This window comes from Brachyhypopomus gauderio, chromosome 19 (assembly GCF_052324685.1).
Source record: "Brachyhypopomus gauderio isolate BG-103 chromosome 19, BGAUD_0.2, whole genome shotgun sequence".
Classification (NCBI taxonomy): domain Eukaryota; kingdom Metazoa; phylum Chordata; class Actinopteri; order Gymnotiformes; family Hypopomidae; genus Brachyhypopomus; species Brachyhypopomus gauderio.
Genome location: NC_135229.1, coordinates 4,059,758 through 4,081,840, shown reverse-complemented (window position 1 = coordinate 4,081,840; position 22,083 = coordinate 4,059,758). Strand labels below are relative to the sequence as shown.

The 22,083-nt window shown below is 46.2% G+C and overlaps 2 protein-coding genes across 4 annotated transcripts; both read left to right on the top strand.

Annotated features, from left to right (window-relative positions):
* The first annotated feature begins 409 nt into the window (after nt 1-409).
* LOC143482949 (fizzy-related protein homolog) lies at nt 410-10,071 on the top strand. Of its 3 annotated transcripts, none has more exons than XM_076981566.1 (14): nt 410-509; nt 1,778-1,848; nt 2,191-2,319; nt 2,451-2,514; nt 3,099-3,226; nt 3,434-3,516; nt 4,152-4,335; nt 4,412-4,477; nt 4,713-4,815; nt 5,016-5,200; nt 5,292-5,525; nt 5,632-5,736; nt 5,935-6,027; nt 6,329-10,071. In XM_076981566.1, exons 2-14 carry the CDS (start codon nt 1,780-1,782, stop codon nt 6,368-6,370), a joined length of 1,485 nt encoding a protein of 494 aa, XP_076837681.1. In that variant the 5' UTR covers nt 410-509; nt 1,778-1,779; the 3' UTR covers nt 6,371-10,071. The 3 variants fall into 3 exon arrangements, with proteins under 3 accessions (XP_076837681.1, XP_076837679.1, XP_076837680.1); XM_076981564.1 differs by having other exon boundaries at nt 3,096-3,226; XM_076981565.1 differs by having other exon boundaries at nt 411-491; nt 3,096-3,226.
* Nucleotides 10,072-15,951: 5,880 nt separating this feature from the next.
* On the top strand, nt 15,952-19,396 carry fem1a (fem-1 homolog a). The gene has a single exon (XM_076981308.1). The coding sequence runs from the start codon at nt 16,114-16,116 to the stop codon at nt 17,965-17,967; it is 1,854 nt and encodes a 617-aa protein (XP_076837423.1). The 5' UTR covers nt 15,952-16,113; the 3' UTR covers nt 17,968-19,396.
* Nucleotides 19,397-22,083: the final 2,687 nt, after the last annotated feature.

The following is a 22,083-nucleotide window of genomic DNA, read 5'->3' as shown; positions in this document are numbered from 1 at the left end:
CTAAACCTTTATTCAGTCAGACCGACTTAAAATGCGAAGAACAGACTTCCCGTGTCTGCTAGTTGTGTATGTCCACACCACAGACTGCATACAGATGGCATACAACATATGGTACACACAATCCTAGATCATATTTTGACCCTAAATGTAAATTTGCGAAAGAAGACAGAATTTAAGCTATTTTTTATTGTATACAGTATAAAAGAGAGCACATTGTATCCCAGCAAGTACAAGTCTAAACGTACTCATTACATTTTTCAACATTCCGACATGTGTCACGTCTCGTGCTTTTACGTCACCATGCTACTCCACGTAATCACTTGTCGCGTATTACGTGGCCGCTGTCGCTGTAACCATGGAAACACGGCCGCATCTTCCAAATTAAAAGCGGTGACGTCGGCGTCCAAATATTACCCATGTCACCCTGCGCTTCGCTGGGGCGACAGCTAGCGGTCCGAGTTTACAATCCACCCAAAACGGCGTCGCTTACGGTATTTACACGGAGTCTGGTATGAAATCTGACCGATTTAACGATTTATTGATTTGACATCTAATACAATGTGATTTGTTTGGTGACTGACGTTGCTTACCACTTTTCAGTGGCACTAAAAGCCGCATTAGCTAACTGGGCTACCTAGCCAGCCTCCCAGCTATGTTTAGTTAGCTAGGCTAGCTGGTTAGCTCAGGTAGCTAGTCGCTAACGATTTAATTAATCACTAATTAGGTGTATATTAAAGTATTAATATTAACATCAACATTTACTCAGTTGTTACAGAGCCAGCTAACATAAATAGCGTTTCGTACGCTGATCTACCTGTTTAATGTTATGTTGGCGCAGGTGACTGTATATTATATAGTTAACGTTATAGTCTATATTACTCGATGTAGAGACCTCGATCGTTTACGTTTTGTGTCTAATTAAAAGCGTTTTTCCCTCAAGTGGGAAAGTGACGAGCGATGTTTTCATGTCTTGAGAAGACCGAGGACCGAGAGTATCAGCTCCGCTTTGTCACTTTTTAAAACGGGAGATTTATGACTTGGTATCTTTTATGTAGTGTGTAAAATATTAAACTGAAATGTATTGTAAAACGTTTGTTAATGCATTCGTGCACTGACGTTTTTTCTTTCACTGAAGAGGTTAACGGTGCTGGGTTAGGTAGATAAAGATCTTTCTTTTAATTAAAGGAGCTGTAAGTCACTTTTTCAAGCGATTTTTTGCATATTATGAAACGGCCCTTATACTGCCGCCTAGTGGCCAGGGTCAGTTTCTGTTTAAAAAATCAATTCATGGCATTGCGTATTGTATTACAGTTCTGGTTATTTCTTACTTTTTGTTATGGGGGTTGTTGTCTGATTGCCTCCTTACTATTATTCTTACTTTGTTATGGGGTTTGTCTGATTTGCTTTCTCACTAATATGCAGGGCAGTTGGCTAACTCGACAATGACACTATTGTTACGGTTGGGTTTTGTTTGTTTTTATTGTTCGTGTTCACCATAATAAATCTGAAATAAAACAATGGCGAATGGAAAAAATGCAGAATTTCAGGTTTATTTGGGGTACTGGAGAACTAGTTATATGGATAAAGATGAAGACTACCACGGTGTCAATATTCAGTATTGAGCTAGTGCAGTATAGATCACAGATCAGTGCATTGCCATTATGTCACGGGACATTTGGGTACGTGTGTATTTGTTGGCGCACATAACCGGTACCGGTTGTCTTGGTAAATGATTAGTGGACATTTTAACAGATGTCTCTCTTCCCGTCCTTTATAGCCATGGACCAGGACTATGAGAGACGGCTCCTCCGACAAATCAACATCCAGAACGACAACGCCAGCCCCATTGTGAGTCATCGTTCTTTATGATGCAGTCGCACGCAACGTTTTCATTGGCTGGTTGTTGATTTGGTTCTTCCCCCCCTTCAGTTACAGAGCTGGAGTGGGTGTAGTTTGATCCCATGAAGGCTTTTATGAGATATGATTCCAGACTGTTAATCGTTGGAAGAGCCCAGTTCACGCATGATCTTACATCGGCCCATAAATCACTTTAAATGCGGGGTGTTGCGTAGCTGAGTGTTTTTTAAGTCTTGTGTGTTGGGAGATGGAGATGAACTGTTTGTTTCGGGGCTCCGTCAGGACGAGGATCCGAGGCTGACATCATCTGTTCTTGCTCCTCGTTGGCTTTAGAAAGTGACGGAGGTCGCGCGCGCGCTGACCCCGACGAACTCGCCCCTGTCCTCGCCGAGTAAGCACGGCGATCGATTCATCCCGTCGCGCGCCGGAGCCAACTGGAGCGTCAACTTCCACCGCATAAACGTAGGGCCCCGCTCCCCCGCACACGCCCCGCTCCACCGCACACGCCCCGCTCCCCCGCACACGCCCAGCCGTCTTGCGGGCCTTTCAGGGGGGGCTCGGCCGTCCGTTAACGCGTTTCTTTGTGTTGTAAGGAGAACGAGAAGTCCCACAGTCAAAACAGGAAGGCGAAGGACGGCACGTCGGACAGCAGCAAAGGTAAGCGCCTCCCGTCTGGGGTGGCAAGCTGCGCTTAACCACTGGCGGCGGTGACGCAGGAGATCTGGTCTTCCGAGCGGCCCGTGGCTCTAGTGTTCTCTGGTAGTTCTTGTAGTGCTTCAGAGTCTTTTATTGTCTTTTTGTTCTGGTAGAAGCTGAAAGGGGATGAAGGACTGGCCTGTGTCAAATGCAGTCAGATATGTGTGTGTGTGTGTGTGTGTGTGTATAATTTATATAATACACACAAATGAGAGCGCGCACACACGCACAGCACAGAGCAACCTGTTTCAGTCCAAACCTGCTCTTCCCTCAAAACACTCCGGCAAGGCCTCCCTTATGGCAGCTTGGTTTCTATGGCAACCGGGCTCTAGTTTGTCTCCAGTGCACTTGCTCACCCCATCTTGTCCTTCTGTTTGTTGATCCGTCTGCACCCCCCCCCCCCCATTCCCCCCTCTCCCTCTCCCTCTCTCTCTCACGCTCTCTCTCTTTGCTTTCTGTTTGCCTCTCTCCTTCTGGGCTGTTCTTTCTTTTTCGTACTTTTTATCCTATTTTTTCCGTTCTGTGATTCTGTCCCCCCCCAGCAGACGGTCTGGCCTACTCCGCCCTGCTGAAGAACGAGCTGCTGGGTGCAGGTATCGAGAAGGTGCAAGACCCCCAGACAGACGACCGCCGTCTGCAGCCCTCCACGCCCGAGAAGAGGAGCCTGTTCAGCGTGAGTGACCCTGCCCCAGCCGCGGTGGGCGGAGTTGGGCGGCCCCGCCCCCAGCCAGGGTGCTTCTACACTAGATGCATTCTGCATGTTTTTTTTTTTTTTTTTTTTCTCTCCCGGGTTTCTGAATTAGTAAGTTCTCTAATAACAGCAAAATAGAGAATTGTGAGGTATATTATTGTGTGTGTGTGTGTGCGTGTGTGTGCGCAGTACTCTCTAAGTGCCAAGCGTTCACTCCCAGATGACGGCAACAGCGTCTCCCCTTACTCCCTCTCGCCTGTCAGCAGCAACAGGTATAAGCCCCGCCCTCATCCCTGACCCCGCCCTCATCCCTGACCCCGCCCTCATCCCTGACCCCGCCCTCATCCCTGACCCCCTCATACACAGGAGGCAGAGAGTTTGCCGGTTAAAGCACAGATTCCTTGTCTCCCGCTTGGTGGCGTTCCCTTGACCTGCAGAAATAACGGTTCTACCAGCCAATGGGGAGTTGGGGAGGACTGATGGAGACAGCCTGGCTCTAGTACCACTGAGACTTCCTGTCAGGTCCCTAGTGATTGGCTGCCTGGAATATAGCCTCATTAAAGAGCCCAGAATGGGGAGAGCCAAGTTAGATCCCCAATTCAGTAATTAAGACAAAGTTAAAATTGAAATTTGTACCTGTGTTAATAGATTCACTTAAAAAAAAAAAAAAATTTGCATTAGAAAAAATCTGTGAAGATATTGTGAGGTGGTGAGAGTTCAGTAGTTCAGAAAGTTTGCCAGTAGTAAACTTCGAAATGCTGGTAACTCGGCTTGTGAAAAATCTTCACATTTTCGACTGTGGCGGCATCTTCAATTAGCGAGCTTGGTTTCAGCGGTTTCTGCTCTCGTGCGTTTTGCGGAGTGCGTTGGTGCTCAGAGCTCTCCTGCGTCTCCTCTCCCTGTCCAGCCAGAAGCTCCTACGATCTCCACGGAAGCCCATGCGCAAGATCTCCAAGATCCCCTTTAAGGTGCTGGATGCTCCCGAGCTTCAGGACGACTTTTACCTCAACCTGGTGGACTGGTCCTCCTTAAACGTGCTGAGCGTGGGCCTCGGCACCTGCGTCTACCTGTGGAGCGCCTGCACGAGCCAGGTGGGCGAGGGGCTTAGCAGAAGGGGGGGCGGGATATGCTTGCTAATCGTAGCTTTAATGGCTTTTCCATCCGCAGGTGACGCGGTTGTGCGACCTGTCGGTAGAGGGCGACTCCGTGACCTCGGTGGGCTGGTCGGAGAGGGTAAGCCGTTGTTTTCCTCTGCCTGTTTAGTGGTGGATCTGTTCGTTTACACAGCAGTCGATATTCAGCTGGGCTGTTTGCTCGCCTCTCCGGGGTGCCGTAGCCCTCCGTGTTCCCGTGGTGTGACGCAACATGATGGCCGGGGTGGAGGGTAGGGAGCAGGGAAAGGGTCGCACCGCGGTGGCCTGGGTGAGGCACGGTTGTGTTCCAATGGCCCTCTGTGCTCGTGTCGCAGGGCAACTTGGTGGCGGTGGGAACTCACAAGGGCTTCGTGCAGATCTGGGATGCGGCTGCCGGGAAGAAACTCTCCATGCTGGAAGGGCACACGGCACGCGTCGGTGAGTGCGGGACTCTTTGCGGGTCTCGGGTTTCCACGGCTCACGCGCCAACGATCCCGTCCCGGTTCTGTTTTTCTAGCAAACGCACGTAGGCCCCGTCCCAACCGGCCACACGCGTGCTACCTCTAACGGGTACCGAGCGTCTCTAGTAGATCCGGTGTCGTGCTGATCCTCTGTGGCTCCGCCCCCTGTCCTGTCAGGCGCGCTGGCGTGGAACGTGGACCAGCTGTCGTCGGGCAGCAGGGACCGGCTGATCCTGCAGCGGGACATCCGCGCCCCGCCCCTCCAGGCCGAGCGGCGGCTGCAGGGTCACCGGCAGGAGGTGTGCGGCCTCAAGTGGAGCACCGACCACCAGCTCCTCGCCTCCGGCGGCAACGACAACAAGGTAGCCCCGCCCCCTGCGCGCCGAGGTGAGCATAGCCCCGCCTCCTCATTCCACCACCGTTCCAATCATCTCGTTATCTCCCTCCCTCCAGCTCCTGGTGTGGAACCACTCGAGCGTACTGCCCATGCAGCAGTACACGGAGCACCTGGCGGCGGTGAAGGCCATCGCCTGGTCGCCCCACCAGCACGGCCTGCTGGCGTCGGGCGGGGGCACCGCCGACCGCTGCATCCGCTTCTGGAACACGTTGACGGGGCAGCCGCTGCAGTGCACGGACACGGGGTCCCAGGTGTGCAACCTGGCCTGGTCCAAGCACACCAACGAACTGGTACGCCGATCCCCAGGGGCTGCGGAGCGGGGCGGAGTTTTGGACCTCAGCCTCACGAGGACGTGTAGAGATGTAATTTTGACTGAGCGTGTGTCTGTGTGTACAGGTCAGCACCCATGGTTACTCTCAGAATCAGATCCTGGTGTGGAAGTATCCCTCCCTCACGCAGGTGGCCAAGCTCACAGGACATTCCTACAGAGTCCTCTACCTGGTAAAGAACACCTGAACGTTTAGCAGAACCGCATTAAACCTGGTATTAGAATGTTGAGATTTTGCTAAATTAAATTTGGACACAATGAAATAAGCCAGGCCTCCGGTTCTGTTGCCTGCACAGCGGCTGCTAGCTTGTAAGCAAATTTCTGTTGGGTATAAGGAGAATTGCAGCCTTGTGGCCTTGCTCTCCCCACAGGCCATGTCACCCGACGGCGAGGCCATCGTGACCGGAGCAGGAGATGAGACGCTGCGCTTCTGGAACGTCTTTAGCAAAACCAGATCCACCAAGGTACTGTTGGCTAGCTGCGTGCTAGCTCGCGATTAGCTCCACCGTAGCTCCACGGTGTCTCTGAGCTAGCACAGCTTTTAGCCACACATTCACATATCCTTGGAACTAGAGCGATATTAGTTATATAGCATGCTAGCTAGCCAAATTCTACCTCACATTTCCATCTTAAAAAAGACATTTTAATGTACATTTGGCAAAAAAGGTAACTTGTATGAATCTTTGTGAAACTCAAAACCAAGAAATTATTCATTTCTGCAGCCATCTTTCTTTCTCACTCTCTATCTCTTTCTCTCTCCTCTAGGAGTCTATATCAGTTTTAAACCTGTTTACAAGGATCCGGTAATATTTGTACATCTAAATCTGTTGGCGCAAGCTAACATTTTGGACTACAATGGGGATAAATATTGATTACCACGACAACCTTTGTGACTGACTGACACCCTGAGACCACCTTTACACAAAGCTTTTTTTTGGGGGGGGGATTTGCCGGGGGAACACGTGCATTACTGCCACATAACTCATGTTGTCCTTGTGAATGTTTGTTCGGTTTTGTTGGTTCGTTCAAGATTCCTTTCACTGTTGTTTGAACCGTGTAGAATTTGTTTGGTTCGTGAAGTTCACGCAACTTCAGTCATTTGTGGGTAACGAGCTTTCTGACCTTTTGCCTTAAGTGTGATGAGGTAAGCGCAGGGGGTTAACGTTGGGCCTTCTTAACGAGATTTTCTTATTTTAGAGATTATTTATTTAAAATTGGACCCCTACTTTAGACCACTACTTCTGCAATCGAACAGACCAAATATCTAATTATCTTGAAATTTCAGTAAAATATTCTCAATTACTTCTCAAAAGTTTGTTTAATACGTTTTTGTTATGACTCAGTTGACATGATGGCAGAGCTTTTTATTTCATTTTCCAATTATTAGGTTGGGCAGATTTTCAAAAGTAAAATTTTACCATAATGTCTTTTTGAATACAGTCAAGTGTATTTTCAGTGACTTCGGAACATTACAGTTCTGCAAGCTCATTCAGTGGTATGAAACATTCTCATTGACACACGTTTTATTCCAAGCTGTTGGAACATTTCAGAAAACATGCATTGCATTTTCTTTCTTTTTTATGTAAATCAGGTTTATTGCTTCTTGTTATACTAGATCTGAATGATGTGGGTCAGTGTGAATATGGATGAATGGTATTTATTTAATATGTGAGGATCTTGTGTATGTTGAAAAATGAATGCTCGTCATAAGCTACAGTTTAAGACAAATCCATGATGGTTATCATGTTGGATAAGCTTAAAGAATGTAAGAAAAAAAAAGTCTGGTTTTCTTACCAAGGTGAGTGAATAAAAGTGTGTGCTGTGCTGTGTTTGTGTGTGAGAGATTTAAGCTTATTTAATAGAGGACCTTGGAGAAATTCAGTTGATGCAGTGCCATAGAATATTGTTGCTTTTGATGATGCAGGCCACTTGTTTTGTGTGTGCATGTGTGCTTGCATGTACTAAAATGCCAAGATTCTCAGAGACTGGTTTAAAAGAGATCTGGGCTGCCCTTAGCATTGGCTAAGAGGACGTTGGAAAGTGCACTATATGCCATAGTGTGACTTGTTACATTTAGACACATTTCTCCCATTGCAGTCGTATAATCGTATTTCTTTTTTTTTTTTTTACCAATGAAACAAGAAAGTGTCTTTACTTTTGTTTATTTGGTCAAACTGATAAGTCAAGTTCATTTGAAAATATTTATAGTAAATTATTTCAAATAATCACAGTTTGAGAATGACTAGGATGTTTTTCTATTTGTAATGTGATGTCACAAGTGGAAAGATTATTATACAGATTTTTTTGGGATCATAGCCAACAATAACCTAAATATGAAGGGTTTTGAACCAGCACTTTAAACTGGATGATTGCAGTTGCTTGTGTATTAAAAAATGAAAACAAACATGTTTTGCTGTTTTTAGTCTGTAGTTTGATCACCCAGTGGCACCTCTGTCCAAAATTAAAGGGTAAGTTGAGGAAAGCTTGCACTCCTACTCTGATTTGTAAATTAATTTCTTTTTGCTGCTGTTCCCTAGTAGCACCACCAGGGGTCACTACCAACTCTTTCCCATTATGACTAATGCAGTCCTCCATTTCAGTATCTAGAACTCTTTAGTGGCTACTGTTCGCCCGATTTCTTGAGTTCAAAACCATTTAGTAACTAGCAAATGCTTTGCTAAAGAAACATGGGCTTCTTTGTGCTTTAGAGATTCATAATTCCTTGAGTCTGTTCCATAACTGAATGCAGCTCGATATTGAGAAGAATACAAATCAAGAATTCCTCTCACAATCTTCCATTCATTATTTAGCATTCATGAGGGCCGTGTCATCCTCCACAATCCTGATTAGAGAGACTGAGAGACAGAAATGTTTTACAGCAATCAGACTTTTGCTTCCAAAAAAGATTCCATGCTGTATACTGTACGTGGTGCGGGGCAAAGCTGTGGTGATTTGCTGTTAAATCAGAAACTTCTGCGCTAATGTCATCATATTGTTCTGTGGCTGTTCTGTGGGGCCATTTTAGCATCGGTGACAGAGGAACAGAATTTGGCTGGTTGTCTTCAATGAGATTCAGTGTTTGAATCTTCATCATTTACCTTTTTGGGGGCAGTTGTGTTTTTACAGAATGTTTTAGATGGAAGAAGCAACAAGCTGTTCTAGAAAAGCTTCTAAGAAATTTAAGTACAACCCATAACTTTAAGTGAATAGCATAATATATATATATCAACTAAAGTAGTTGAATAGTTGAATAATTATTGATTATATTTGGAGGAAAATGGAGGCCGAGATTGATTTATTGCTGTGGTGGATATCAAAGTGGAATTGAACCTTTTCCAAGACCTTTTGGAATCTTCTAAAATATTTTTTTTGTGATTTTTAGCTCCGTTTATATGATCGCTGTTCCACTTGTGCAATAAACATGATCTCGTTCAACCATCTTTTAAAACGTGAAGTGTCTGGGGATGTTGAATAATTAATTCATTTTGTAAATACAGCAGTTCTCGGTCGTTCTGATGTCATTACATCGGCTAATGGAGGTACATGCCTGACAATTTCACCTACTACAGCCCGATTGTTCCTTGGGTCATTTTGTGTCATGTATGTACTATGTGCTACTAAGAACAGCTGTTTCAGCGTACTGAAAGGACACCACACAGAATGACTTCTTTTAAGGAAAAGCCATTAAGGATTACAGCCATGCCACATGTGCACAGACAATGGCTGGAGTCTGGTTCCTGGTGTGGGGCCTCCAGGCGTTGCCTTGATTCCACTGATCCCTTCCAAATCGGAAAAAAAAAACCCCATTGTGATGTAAAGACTTCAGAGTTCTCTCCAGATCCCTCTCGACGATGCTGCCAAACGAAGCACCATGTTGTTGAGATCTGGGAAGGGGAAGGAAAATGGGCAGGGTGTCTTCGATATACATAATCCTGCTTCCCTCTGTTCTCGGCCTGGGGAAACGGACCACTCGGGCTCTCTTGATGTGTCCTAATATGCCCATAATGGCAGCGCCAGGAGCACAGTGGGCGTAATGAGCCCCTCAACACCCCCTACCCCACGCCTGCCGATTGTCCTGCTTCCCTGGTGACATGTGTAAAAGAGCAGGGGCAGGAGGGGGTCAGGCTTCATTTGCAAACTGGGCGGCGTTGCCACTGGGGGGCACCTGTGGAGATGTGGGGTTCTCTCCACAGAGACGCCGTGTCTGTGTCTCATCAATGAGGTAATGGCAGCCTGTTTTGATGTGGGGATGGTACGTGAGCGTGAGGCTACGGCTCCACTGGACACGTGTTTACGGGGCGCGTTTTGGCCACTGACTGACGCAGAGAGGGTGAGGTCAGGTCAGATCGACCAGTGATTGGTCCCGCATGTAGAAAAAAAAAGAGTCTGTTCATTACTTGGTATACACAGATAAGATGCACCTATAAGTGTGTAGGCATTAGGTCAGTGCTTGTAATACAGCGACTTGTGTACAGCTGTATAGTCAAGCTTGAACTTCTATCATCCTATAACAAAATTTGTAGAACGTTAAGCATGATGGCTAAATCTTGTAATGTATATGAATGTGTATGATATAAATATTCTACAGACTTTTAATATAATTTAATATAACAGACCATATAAATCAATTTATCTTACTCTCTATCGAAGATAACATGACTGTGTTTGTGTCTTAATTGTATCAACATTTGAATATTGGATAATGTTCACAGGCCTGTCAAAGAGCTTGCAGGAAAAGAGGAAGCTTTTCAACTTGGGAACTTAATGATATTTTGCTACAAATGAAACCCGTAGACTGTGTTCCGTGGACTGTGTCCTCTTGACTGTGTTCATATCCTAATCACCATGAATCAGGACAGCATGCAGTTTTCTGGCAAGATCTGGCAACTTGCCCAAATGTTTGGAAATGTCTACTGAATATGTTTGTATTTTTGTATCAATAAGCTGATGTTGCCAATAATCTTTGTGTCTTGATGTGACTCTACTCTTGTACTTTGATTACATTTTTGTTTCAGTGGTTACAATAATCAGAATATGTTGGAGGATACAATCTCTAACTCATTTTCTGAGATTTTTATACAGCTTTCTTTTTTTTACATGGTTATCACATGTATCAGTTTGGAAACTGTTTAATAAAATACCCCTGAGGTGCCATTAAGATTCACATAGCCTATAGATCAGACCATCCCCCAAACCCTGTAACTAACCCCTTACAAGCACAAATGTGAGCACCATTTTTAATGATTCTTAATGGTTAATGGTTTGTATTGAGATCAGCGAGGCTGTGGTTTCAGTTTACAGAAGGACACGTGGGCTCCTTTTAAATTAGTTATTTCATACACACCCAGATACTCTGAAACATCTTGAAAAATAAAAGGTAGAAAATGCATAATGTATGAGCCTGCCACTGTATTCCCATGGCACAATCACACCTCTCTTCACCTGTGAGATGATGAACTACGGTGTTGTAAGTCTATTATGGGCACTAAGGATCGACTATGCAAATAAGGCCAATTTAGGGTTCAAAATCTATTGTAGGACTGACGCGAGAGCAGAGATGGAGTGAGCCTGCATTCATTTTCTGAGGTTGGGAAACCTCTGCCCAGATCTGACCAAACTGCTCCTAAAATATGTGGTTACAGATGGATAACTGTATCAGTCATTACTATATTTAGTACTGTCGTTAGGTAAAGGCCATGATCCGCGAGATGAATGAGACCAGGGTTTGCTTATCGTTGTCGTGTGCAATGCATCCGTTCACAGTAAATATTAAAAACTTTTTTTGTTATGTTTAATTAAAAATAGTGTTTGTGATGTTGGTTCGGTTAGTCACGCCGTACGAGTCTGTGTTAGTCTACCGTTTGAAAACTAAAACGGTATTCTGGCTCGGGAGTACGCGCGTGCACTGTGGAGCAAAAGCAATCTTTCGTTTTCCGACGCACGAGACCAATATTTCTAAAAAAAAAAAACACCCCGTGGCCATTTTGATCGGGGTCAAAGTGCAATTAGGCGTTAATCACTGTGAGCAAAGCTCATAGTAAACGTCGCGTTGAGGACGTTTTACACATCTAACGAGCGTCTCTCCAAGAAGCAGGGACGGCGTTGCTTTAGTCTCCGTGTCACACTGGGCGAAGGCTACTCGGGGCTCGCCCGAGAGCCTTGGTGATTAACAGCCACGAGTAAAATGTGAACGGAATTCAATTGGCTGGACCTTGGAGTCGTCACTGGTAATAATCCATCCCTCTATCTTGTTTGGACAGTATATAAACAGAGAATTTCATCTCTCTCCGAGCCGCCCAGTAACATGACTGTTACGGTTACGTCTGTCTAATGTGGGAGGGTATGGACGAAGATTGACGTCTGGTTCAATGGTAGCAGAAGACGACGAAAGAACGCGATGCTCCGGGTTCTGATAAAATGACACGACAGAATCACCTGTTGATCCGGCATTAAAAGGGGGTGAGTGAGATCGTCTGTGTAGGAACTGAAACGGAGCAGAATTTAATCGACATCCAACGCCCATGAGCTCGCCTCGACAGCTGAGCGTAAGAGAAACGATTGTGATGCCCAGATGAGACATTTATGAGATTGCGCGACTTGAAATCTCATTAAAAATCGCAGTATATGCTCAAATAATATTTAATACTTATTTTTAATTGATGTTATTGTGCATCTAATTAAGTTTCGAACGACCATCGTCTGTTACAGCTTTTTCCGCCAAACACTTTTGTGTTGTTTGCATGGTGTGTCAGTAGGCTATTGTAACTACAACTGCAACCTTAGTTAAAGCGAGAAAACGAGGTGTGTTACTTAAGGCCTTTTAGGAGCTAAAACTTTTGTGCAACAGGTGGTGAGTTTTCTTGGCCGGAAGAGCGAATGAATGTCACGGGCACGCTACAGTCGTGGCAGGGCGTATTTCAGCACCGACGTAGCGAACAGCTCCCTAGTAGAGATTTCCGATTCGTCCTTCATGTTTGCACAGGAAACCAAACAGAATTTTACACAGCCCACCTGTCGTTTTTAGTCCTGTATTAAGGCCATTGGAGCTTTAATCAGTTTTCCTCCCCACTTATAATAAATGCGAGATTTCGGTAAACAGTGTAATAGAGGTTGTACTTCAGAAAATGTAAACGAAACATGTTCTCATGCCATTCAGCCACTATAAACGTGAAAGCTAGACAACAAAGCCACTCTCAGCGGTTTAAGATAAATTTAGCATTCTGTTATTTATTAGTATGTTAAAGGGAAACAAACAAACAAACAACAACAACAAAAACATTCTCTTCGTTTAAAAACGCTGCTGCCATGACTAAACCTTACAGACTAAACAGATCAGGGGGTCTGAGGTGCTATTTCAGTCAACGATGTGAAACTACCAGCGCAAATATCGCAATGCCACGGTGGCTAAATTCAGGCCATCTGCAAGACGCTTGGAGCTTGTAGCGTCCACAGGTAAGTTCTCTCCCACTGCTACTGGAGACTGTCATCGTCCGTGTTTAGGGCCCCTTCCCCCACAGTTCCCCACCCCCTTCTCTTCCCCCTTCTGCCGCTTCGGTCCTGTTGCATAGCTACCAGCGCTGCCCATGAAACACAGCACAGATGAAGGACAATGATTAGCGCGTGCGTACGTGAATGTGTTTGCGCGCGCGCGTGTGTGGGCGGCCGTGCTTGCGCGAGTGTGTCAATCTGGAAGGAAAGACGAATCCGATATATTCATCTGGGGTACCAGTGCAGATTATTGTGAATGGTGAGTGCCAGTGTCCATAGGGATATTAACACTGCAAATACAGTAATATTTTACACTGTACTAAACCCTCCACTTTGTGAAAATAAGGAGAAGGCGGTGCTTCAATGAATGAGTTTATTATGAGTGCTGTTTCTCCCTCTCTCTCAGTCCCTAGCTTCCTCTCTATTCTCTTCATTCCTGCTTTCTCAATTTCTTTTTTTTTGTACAGTCCCTTTCTCCTTCAATACAATTCTGTATCTCTATATCTCTGTATCTTTCTGCCTCCTTTTCTGTCTTTTTATTTTCCTTTCTCTCTCGTCTTCTCTCACCTGCTTTTGAGAGGGCTGAGCAAGAAAGGGAGAACTGAATGTCAACAAGCTTCAGAGAATGAGAAAGGGGAGAAATGCACATGAGAGCAGCTCGAGTGCATCTGTGTGCACACGTGAGTGAGTGTGTATGTGTGTATGTGTGTGTGTGTGTGTGTGTGTGTGTGTGTGTGTGCACCCGTGCAAAGGAAATGGGAAAAAAAAGAACAGGGAGAGGAAAATTGGGGGAGGCGTGTGTGTGTGTGTGTGCGTGTGTGTGTGCGTGTGTGTGTGCGTGTGCGTGTGCGTGTGTGTTGGGCAGTGGCCCACAATGCAGGGCACAGTCAGACCTGCACTTCCACATTGCTACTCAGACTCGATGCAATGCAGGAAGAAAAGAAACACGAGCACAAGAAATCAGCAGCTCTGAGCTGCGTTCGCTAAATCACACTTACTCTACGTTCTGGCACCTTTTAGAAATAGACGTGGAAATCTAGAGAAAATAAATAGGAGTAGAGGTGGGATTTCTACACACAATTAAAGGAGGTCACTGCAAAAGTCACTGACTGACATTTATCTCTGCAAAGCTTGCGATTGGTTCTAAGGCAGCTCTTTAAATATTACCCAGCAGCCCTTCACCAGACTTGATAAAATGCTGCAAAATGGCCAGATCGTGATTACTAAAATACTTTTGTAAAGCAGATTTGACCTCCTGAGCTTGTTATGCAGATCTCTATCTATCTATCTATCTATTTTATTCTCTCCCTTGTAGGTGCACAGCAAACCAGTCTATTGATGGCAGAATAACCTGCAGTGCTGGGTGGAAGACTAGTGATTTTGTTGTGATACTGAACAAAAAGACCAACAACAAAACCCAGTCTACCTCTCAGCGCCGGGTGCAGTCATCGCGGCTTGCAGCAGTGCGGGCACGTTTGCCTCAAAGCAAACAAATACATGAGCAATCAATAAGTCAGATGAAATGATGGAAAAGTGAAAATGGAGTTGCACACTGTGTATGTTCCTTATATATCTTTTAAATGAAATTATATATATATATATATATATATATATATATATATATATATATATGGTAAATTATTCATATATATATGAATTACAATGTAAAATAAAATGGTGATTATTGAACAATAAAATTCGTTGCCTTCTTTCTTTTATTATGAAGGACAATAAAAATTATGATAATAGGTCACACAAGAAAACCTCTTAAGGAAAGACTTGTCACGTGGACCTAGACCCAAACATCCATGTGACAACTGAAAATAACAAAGAAAAGGGAAAGGCATTAGTCAAGGCCTCAAAATTATTGCAGCCCTGATTCTGTCATCACATAAGCAAGATTAACCAACACACACACACACACACACACACACTCACTCACACGACAACTCCCCAAATATTATTTTTGTAGAAAAATTTTTTTTGCACCTCAAACATTGAACATCTGCAGGAATAATTATAGATATTATACAAAGCAGGAAGGGGCAACTGCAGTACTGGACATTTGTCACTCTGTAAAAAATGTTCACCCGATCCAGTTCATTAAGACCTTCAATAAAGTGCAGAGCAGCAGATCTCAAGGACTGGAGCTGGGAATCACTGATATACAGCTAGTTTTTATACAGCTATCAAATATTCCTTAGGCCTACATAATTAACTATATGAGGATATTTGATTTTATGTTTAAAGGTAAGGAAGTACATTTAGGCACATTTGAAAACGTACTAGTATTATATTGGCTGACTGGATACAAAACTGATCCTGTTTATGTCCACTTTAAGAATAATAAAAAGCCTTTGAGTGCAAGTCTTTGCACAATATATAATAAAGCCGCACGGCTCTAATAGTGTGTTTTAATATATTGTGTAGATTCTAATGTACCCTATAGTAATATTGCAAAGTTAATTTTAGATTAATTTTAAACAATAAAACATAAGTGTATGTCAACGTTAGCAAGCTAACAAATTCTAGCCTCTTCTTATACGCGCATTACGGTAAAAATGATGTTTGACAGTCAGTAGTAAAGTCGTTCACACCATGCTGTTTTTATATTTAGAAAAGGATTGTGGGAATGTAGTTTAAAATTACATCTTACATCTTAGCTTGGCTGGCAGCACGAACAGTAATAAGACTACAATTTCGTATAGCGTAAGTGTAGAATGCGTACTTTTCAACGCTTACAAGTTATAGTGCATTATAGGAAATGTATTTTCAATATAACGCTTCAAATTCGCTCTGCAATCCCCGTCGTTCCATGTCACGAGATACAGGTCAATTTCCTGAACTACAATACCCACAATTCCAAACGTAAACGGTAAACATAGATCTGTCAAACAACACCGGCGCCATTTTGATAATAGCCTTAAAATGGCAGAAAATGCAGGGAAGAAGCGGAGGTTCGCCAAAGGTTTCGCGTCTAAACTCGAAGGGAAACGTTCCCTCGTTGTTTTACAGTAGCTGAGCGATAAGAGGGGGACGTGCGCTGGTCACATGCGGGTAAAATGGATATAACAACTGCGGTGTTCAACGCGGCAAGGGACGGCAAAGTGAAACTTATCCAGAAGTTGCTGAGCAACAAAACTCCGGAGGAGTTGGAGGCGCTTGCCGAGGAGAAGACGCAGGGGGGGACCCCGCTCCTGGTCGCGTCCCGATACGGACATTTAGAGGTCGTGGACTACTTGCTCGAGCATTGCAAGGCTAATGTAGAGCTTGGGGGTTCGGTTAATTTTGACGGAGAAACGATTGAGGGAGCCCCGCCGTTGTGGGCCGCCTCGGCCGCGGGGCATTTGGCCGTTGTGAAAAGTCTTCTGAAACATGGCGCCTCCGTTAATAACACGACGCTGACCAACTCCACTCCCCTGCGAGCCGCCTGCTTCGACGGGCACCTTGACATCGTGCGCTACCTCGTCGAACATGATGCAGACATGGAGGTCGCAAATCGCCACGGCCATACTTGCCTGATGATCTCATGCTATAAAGGCCATAGAGAAATAGCCAAGTTTCTCCTGGAGCGAGGGGCCGACGTGAACCGGAAAAGTGTTAAAGGCAACACGGCCCTGCACGACTGCGCCGAGTCCGGGAGTCTGGACATCTTGAAGATGTTGCTGAAGTGCAACGCTCGCATGGAGAGGGACGGCTACGGCATGACCCCGCTGCTGGCCGCGAGTGTCACCGGGCACACCAACATCGTGGAGTACCTCGTTCACCAGCCCAGGGCCACCAGAGAAGAGCGGGTCGACGCGCTGGAGCTTCTGGGCGCCACCTTCGTGGACAAGAAGCGGGATCTGCTGGGCGCCATGCGCTACTGGAGGAGGGCCATGGAACTCCGGCAGGCCGGGGACCGGGTCGGGTTCCTGGCCAAACCGCCCCCGGGCCCCCCAGTCCCGGCGTACGACTGCGCGTGCGAGGTAAGGACGGCGGACGAGCTGGAGGCCCTGATCACGGACCCGGATGAGATGAGGATGCAGGCGTTGCTGGCGAGGGAGCGAATCCTGGGGCCGTCGCACCCGGACACCTCCTACTACATCCGGTACCGGGGCGCCGTCTACGCCGACTCGGGCAACTTCGAGCGCTGCATAAGCCTGTGGAGGTATGCGTTGGACATGCAGCAGAGCAACCTGGAGCCGCTGAGCCCCATGACGGCCAGCAGCTTCCTGTCCTTCGCCGAGCTTTTCTCCTTCGTGCTGCAGGACCGGGCCAAGGGCACCCTGGCCACCCGCGTCACCTTCCAGGACCTGATGGGGGTGCTGGCCAAGGGCGTGCGGGAGGTGGAGCGGGCCGTGGCGCTGCGGGACAATCCTCCGGAGGCGGGGCATTTCGCCAAGGCCCTGTCCATCATCCTGCACCTGGTCTTCCTGCTGGAGAAGCTGGAATGCAGCCCCGCGCAGGAGCACCAGAAGAAACGGACCGTCTACCGGCTGCTGAAGCTCAACCCGCGGGGCAGGAACGGCTTCACGCCGCTGCACATGGCCGTGGACAAGGACACCACGTCGGTGGGCCGCTACCCGGTGGGCCGGTTCCCCTCGCCCGCCGTCGCCGCCCTGTTGCTGGAGTGCGGCGCCGACCCGGACTCGCGCGACTGCGACAACAACACGCCGCTGCACGTCGCCGGCGCCAACGGCAGCCCGGAGATCATGGCGCTGCTGGTCCGGGCGGGCTCGCACTTCGACGCCACCAACGCGCAGCGCAAGACGGCCTACGAGCTGCTGGACGGGCAGGGCGGGGCCCGACATGCCCTACACCCTCTCAGCTACGTCACCCTGCAGTGCCTGGCCGCCCGTGCCATCGAGCAGCACAGACTGCCGTACAAGGGACTCATCTCGGAGGAGATGGAGGCCTTCATTGAGCTGCACTGAACCTGTCCCCCTCTTTGCCTCCACCCCACCTCCACCTCTCCACCCATCCTTACTTGCTGCTCAGGCTTTAGCCAAAATCACGGCAACGTTCTCAGACTTCCCATCACAAATGAGGAAAGATTTTTATTTTGAACAACTGATGCAGAGGGTGTGTGTGTGTGTGTGAGAGAGTGTGTGTGTGTGTTTTATATACACTCCCTGAGATTCTTCCCTCTGTCTGCCTTACTGCCTCTAAGGGCTTGTTGAAAAGAAAGAAGAAAAAAAATCGTTTTAGGGAACTTTGATGTGCTTGAGAATTAACTGCATTTAGCTGGTGGGACAAAGACTTTTGGGTTTGATTTTAGGTCGCATGAGTGATCTCCCTCTTTATCTCCACGCATTTTGTTACCCTGTCTCCTTTAGCAAGCAGGAAATGAACAAACTTTGCCTGTTTATGTTTGTTTTTAATGTTTGAATGACGAGATGGTTCCTCATTTGAAGTTGTTGAAGAAAACTGCATTATTAGTAACGATACACACTGCTAACGGACTGCAGGGAACCAGGGGATGAAGACTGCCTAGGCTGATACGTTCTTTGTACACCCTTTGTAATGGACGTTGACACCCTGTGGTGTACGCATCCCTTCTCTTATCAAATGTGATTGTAACTCAATGTAGTTTTATTTCCCCATTTTGTTTTGGTCACAATATTAGAAGGATAGACCTGTAGGTTGGTCCCTTTCGTGCCATACAGTAGCCTTACTTTTCTATGTCAACTTGACGTGCTTGGTTTTGAAAGAACTAGTTACTGATAACTCCTCCCCCTTTTTTTCTAGGCCTTGTAGGCTATAGCTGAACCAGCTGAACACCAGTGGGGCTCACAGTGAATGGAATCCAGTGTTGCTGTGCTGATGATGTCATGCCGATGATGTCATGCCGTTCGCGAACACTAGCGTCCGTTTGTTGTGAGCACCATTGGTGCGCTTTGGGTTTAACTACCCCTTGTAAAACCGTGAGTTTGGGGGGGGGGGGGGGGGGGGTTGCGTGCTCTGCACTTTACCCAGTACGGGAGCAGCCATTGTTGATGGTTTGAGATACATCCATGTCTATGCAGGTTTATATTAGGGGTGGATTTAAGAGGCACTAATTTGGCAACCCAGATTGATGTAGCATCGGGTAGCTACAATTGCCTCTTAGTCTTATTTCTGATTCTTTCATTTCATTTGGTGAGCTGTTCTCTTTGTCAGCTTTATTTTCCTCCAGTTATGTTGGTGGTTTCTCTGTACATTGTATTAAAATGAAAGCACTTTGAAACAAGCTAACACTACTTAGCCTCTTAAGCTGAGAGCATCTCTCAGATCTCTCAGTACTGATTTGATTAATTTAAGACCATTTACTTCAGGACAAAAACATATTTGGAGATGCCTGAATAAAATTCAAGTGTCCCATTAGAGAGCGGACGTGTGTATATGCCTTTCTGTGTGTGTCTGTGTGTGTGTAGTGGAATGTGTGTGTGTGTCTGTGTGTGTGTGTGTGTGCCTGTGTGTGTAGTGGAATGCAGGGAGATTTTGCTCTGCATAGCGGAAAAAGAAAATGTTCATGATGGTGTTAAGGGTATAATTGATAACTCAGTGCTGGCTTTTTGGTCAGTGAAGTGGCCTGGAGGGACGTGTTTGTGGTTGGATGATGCTGCAGTCCAGTTCCTTCCACGGTTCCTCCACGGTTCCTTCAATGTTTGTCACCTACTACACATTTGAATCTTCACCTACAGGCCTCACTTTTACTTTCCCTGATCCAGATGCCACACCCATAACCTCAAACCTTGAACCCTCACAGGGAACCATGAGTGCTCAAGACTCCACTGGCTCTACCCCACGAAAGTGTGTCACCTCGTTACGCAGGTGACGCCCGGACTGCCTCGAGCGCTCAAGACGCATCATCGCTCCTGAGCGCAAATGGGAACGCGCCATTTATTTTTAGTAGCTGCCGGCACCCTGGCCAGAAGCTCACTGTCCAATCAGAAAGCTCGCCTTCGGGGGACCCGCCCACCCATGCAGCTCTTTTGCGCTTGCCAGCTTGGTGTTAATTGATGCGAAAAGTAAACTTGACGAAAGCCATTATATTAACTCCACAGCTTTAGTTGTGTGTGTTGAAGGGTGCTGTACTGCTGGTGTTATCGATGGTGTTCCAGACTCATTGTAGTAGAAGTTTGTGAAGGGTTGTAGTAGAAGTTGGTCTGCAGTGCATTGAACACTCGCAGGACAGGGCAGTCATTAAAGATTCCTCCAGTCAGCTTTGAGCTTGTAGGATGGCTTCGGTTTGCTGGCAGAGGTGTTTATGTTGGAGAGGCAGGCGGCTGGGTTAAGCTGGTCACGGTGTCCTTTCTGTCCCCCTGGGGCCCTTATTATAGGCAGTTTACAAAGATAGAAGTGGCTGTAACAGACTTGTGAGTTCACCGAGGCCTTTGGCTAAGACAGCGGCATGAGGGCAGCTTACAGCACCTTTAAATCGTTAGAGCGCCACAGAGGTTATTTGGGGCCAACTGGTGCTCTCATCTGGATAGTGTTGGGAGGGAGATTGTCAAGTACATCCCCACACTGAGTGATTTTAATTTATTTCATTCAATAAATTGTTGAATTGGGGTGATGTTACACAGTCTTTGGCCTTTTTTTTTGGCTATTTGATTTTCTCTTCTATGCTCTATTTTTTATTGTACACAGACTGTGTGTACATAAGATAAGTTGTGTGTGTGTGTGTAAGAAAATACTTTGTCTGCTCTGTGTATCTTCTGTCTTCACTTTGTGTCTCAGGTCATCTGTGAGCTGTATTTGCTCGATGTTGCATGGAAGCAGACCGAAAAAATTCTGAAAGAAAGAAACATGATCTTTCAGTATTACGGGCTACTAACGTATAAATAGCATGCAATGAACGTCAGATGTTGTGTTGGTGTGTGTGTGTTGGGGGAAGGTGTACTCTGGTAATGATGGAGTTTGAGTGGCTATTTTAGGCCCCCCCCACCCCTCCCTGTAAGCGAGCACTACACAGATACGTCCAGTGATCAGAGGCTTGTGTTGAGATTCTGTTTACCTTCATGGCCCTGCCCTTTGCCTTATACAGAGAGATCATATCATTGCAAGATATATTAATTAAAACAGATAAGTGATTTATAAAATATTTGTAGAAGTATGATTAGTTTTTTGTTGTTTTACTTTCTAACCTTAGTTGATAAGACTGATGCACACTGTTCCAAAAAAATGCAAGAGTCATGCTGAAGACAGTTGTTCTCCACTAAGAGGAACCCTGGGCCCACTGCAGCAGTGTAAGGTCTGACGATGGCTGTGAGGATCTCATCCTCGTACTCCTCAGCAGTCAGGGTATCATTGGCCATCATGTGTTCTGTGCAAGCAGCCAATGACATCCCTCCGTAGACCATCCCGGTCAGGCTGGGTGAGGTCGCTGCATAATGTTCACCGCGTCTCCGGACTCTCTTGCGTCTTGTCGCACGTGCTCAGTGTGAACCTACTCCCGTCTGTGAGGTGAACGACGTGCCAGGGGAGGGGACCTGCCAATTCTGGTATCCTTTGGCACACACGTCGAGTTGGTCCCAGTAGATGATGTCGGGCCCTCGTGCCAACCTCATGGAGTCTGTTTCTGACCGTTTTGTCAGATACATGCACACCAGCGATCAGATGGAGGTGGTTTTGTTGACAAGCACACTAGCAAAACCACGATCTGCTGTACTATGCAGAAGAATCAGGATGGATAAGAGGAGGAGAGTTAATCTAGTAATGCATACAGGTAAAACTGTGTGTGTGTGTGTGTGTGTGTGTGTGTGTGTTTTTTGACCTTGCTCCAGCCAATCAGGTGCTAGAAGGATTTGTACCGCCATCTCTTACATTTACTTCCCCATGTTTCCCCTCCCTGTGATTAGTTTGGCTGATTCACTTTGCTGTTCAAAAAATTAATTGGAGTTTTGTTTCTCCTTATTCTGAAACAGTGATAAAAGTCTTTCACAGACAGATGTGATCAGGAGTTCTAATACTGTACTGATAATGATTTCTGATTACTGTCCAGGATGATTGTGACCAGATGGTGACAGATGGTGAGATTCTTCATTGACCCATGTGTCTGAAGACAA

Bases quoted from the DNA above. Each gene is read 5' to 3' on its own strand.
- fem1a (XM_076981308.1), top strand. From the start codon at position 16,114: ATGGATATAACAACTGCGGTGTTCAACGCGGCAAGGGACGGCAAAGTG.
- LOC143482949 (XM_076981564.1), top strand. From the start codon at position 1,780: ATGGACCAGGACTATGAGAGACGGCTCCTCCGACAAATCAACATCCAG. The intron at 2,320-2,450 runs GTAGGGCCCCGC...TTGTGTTGTAAG, and splicing joins TCAACTTCCACCGCATAAAC to GAGAACGAGAAGTCCCACAG. The intron at 3,227-3,433 runs GTGAGTGACCCT...GTGTGTGCGCAG, and splicing joins AGAAGAGGAGCCTGTTCAGC to TACTCTCTAAGTGCCAAGCG.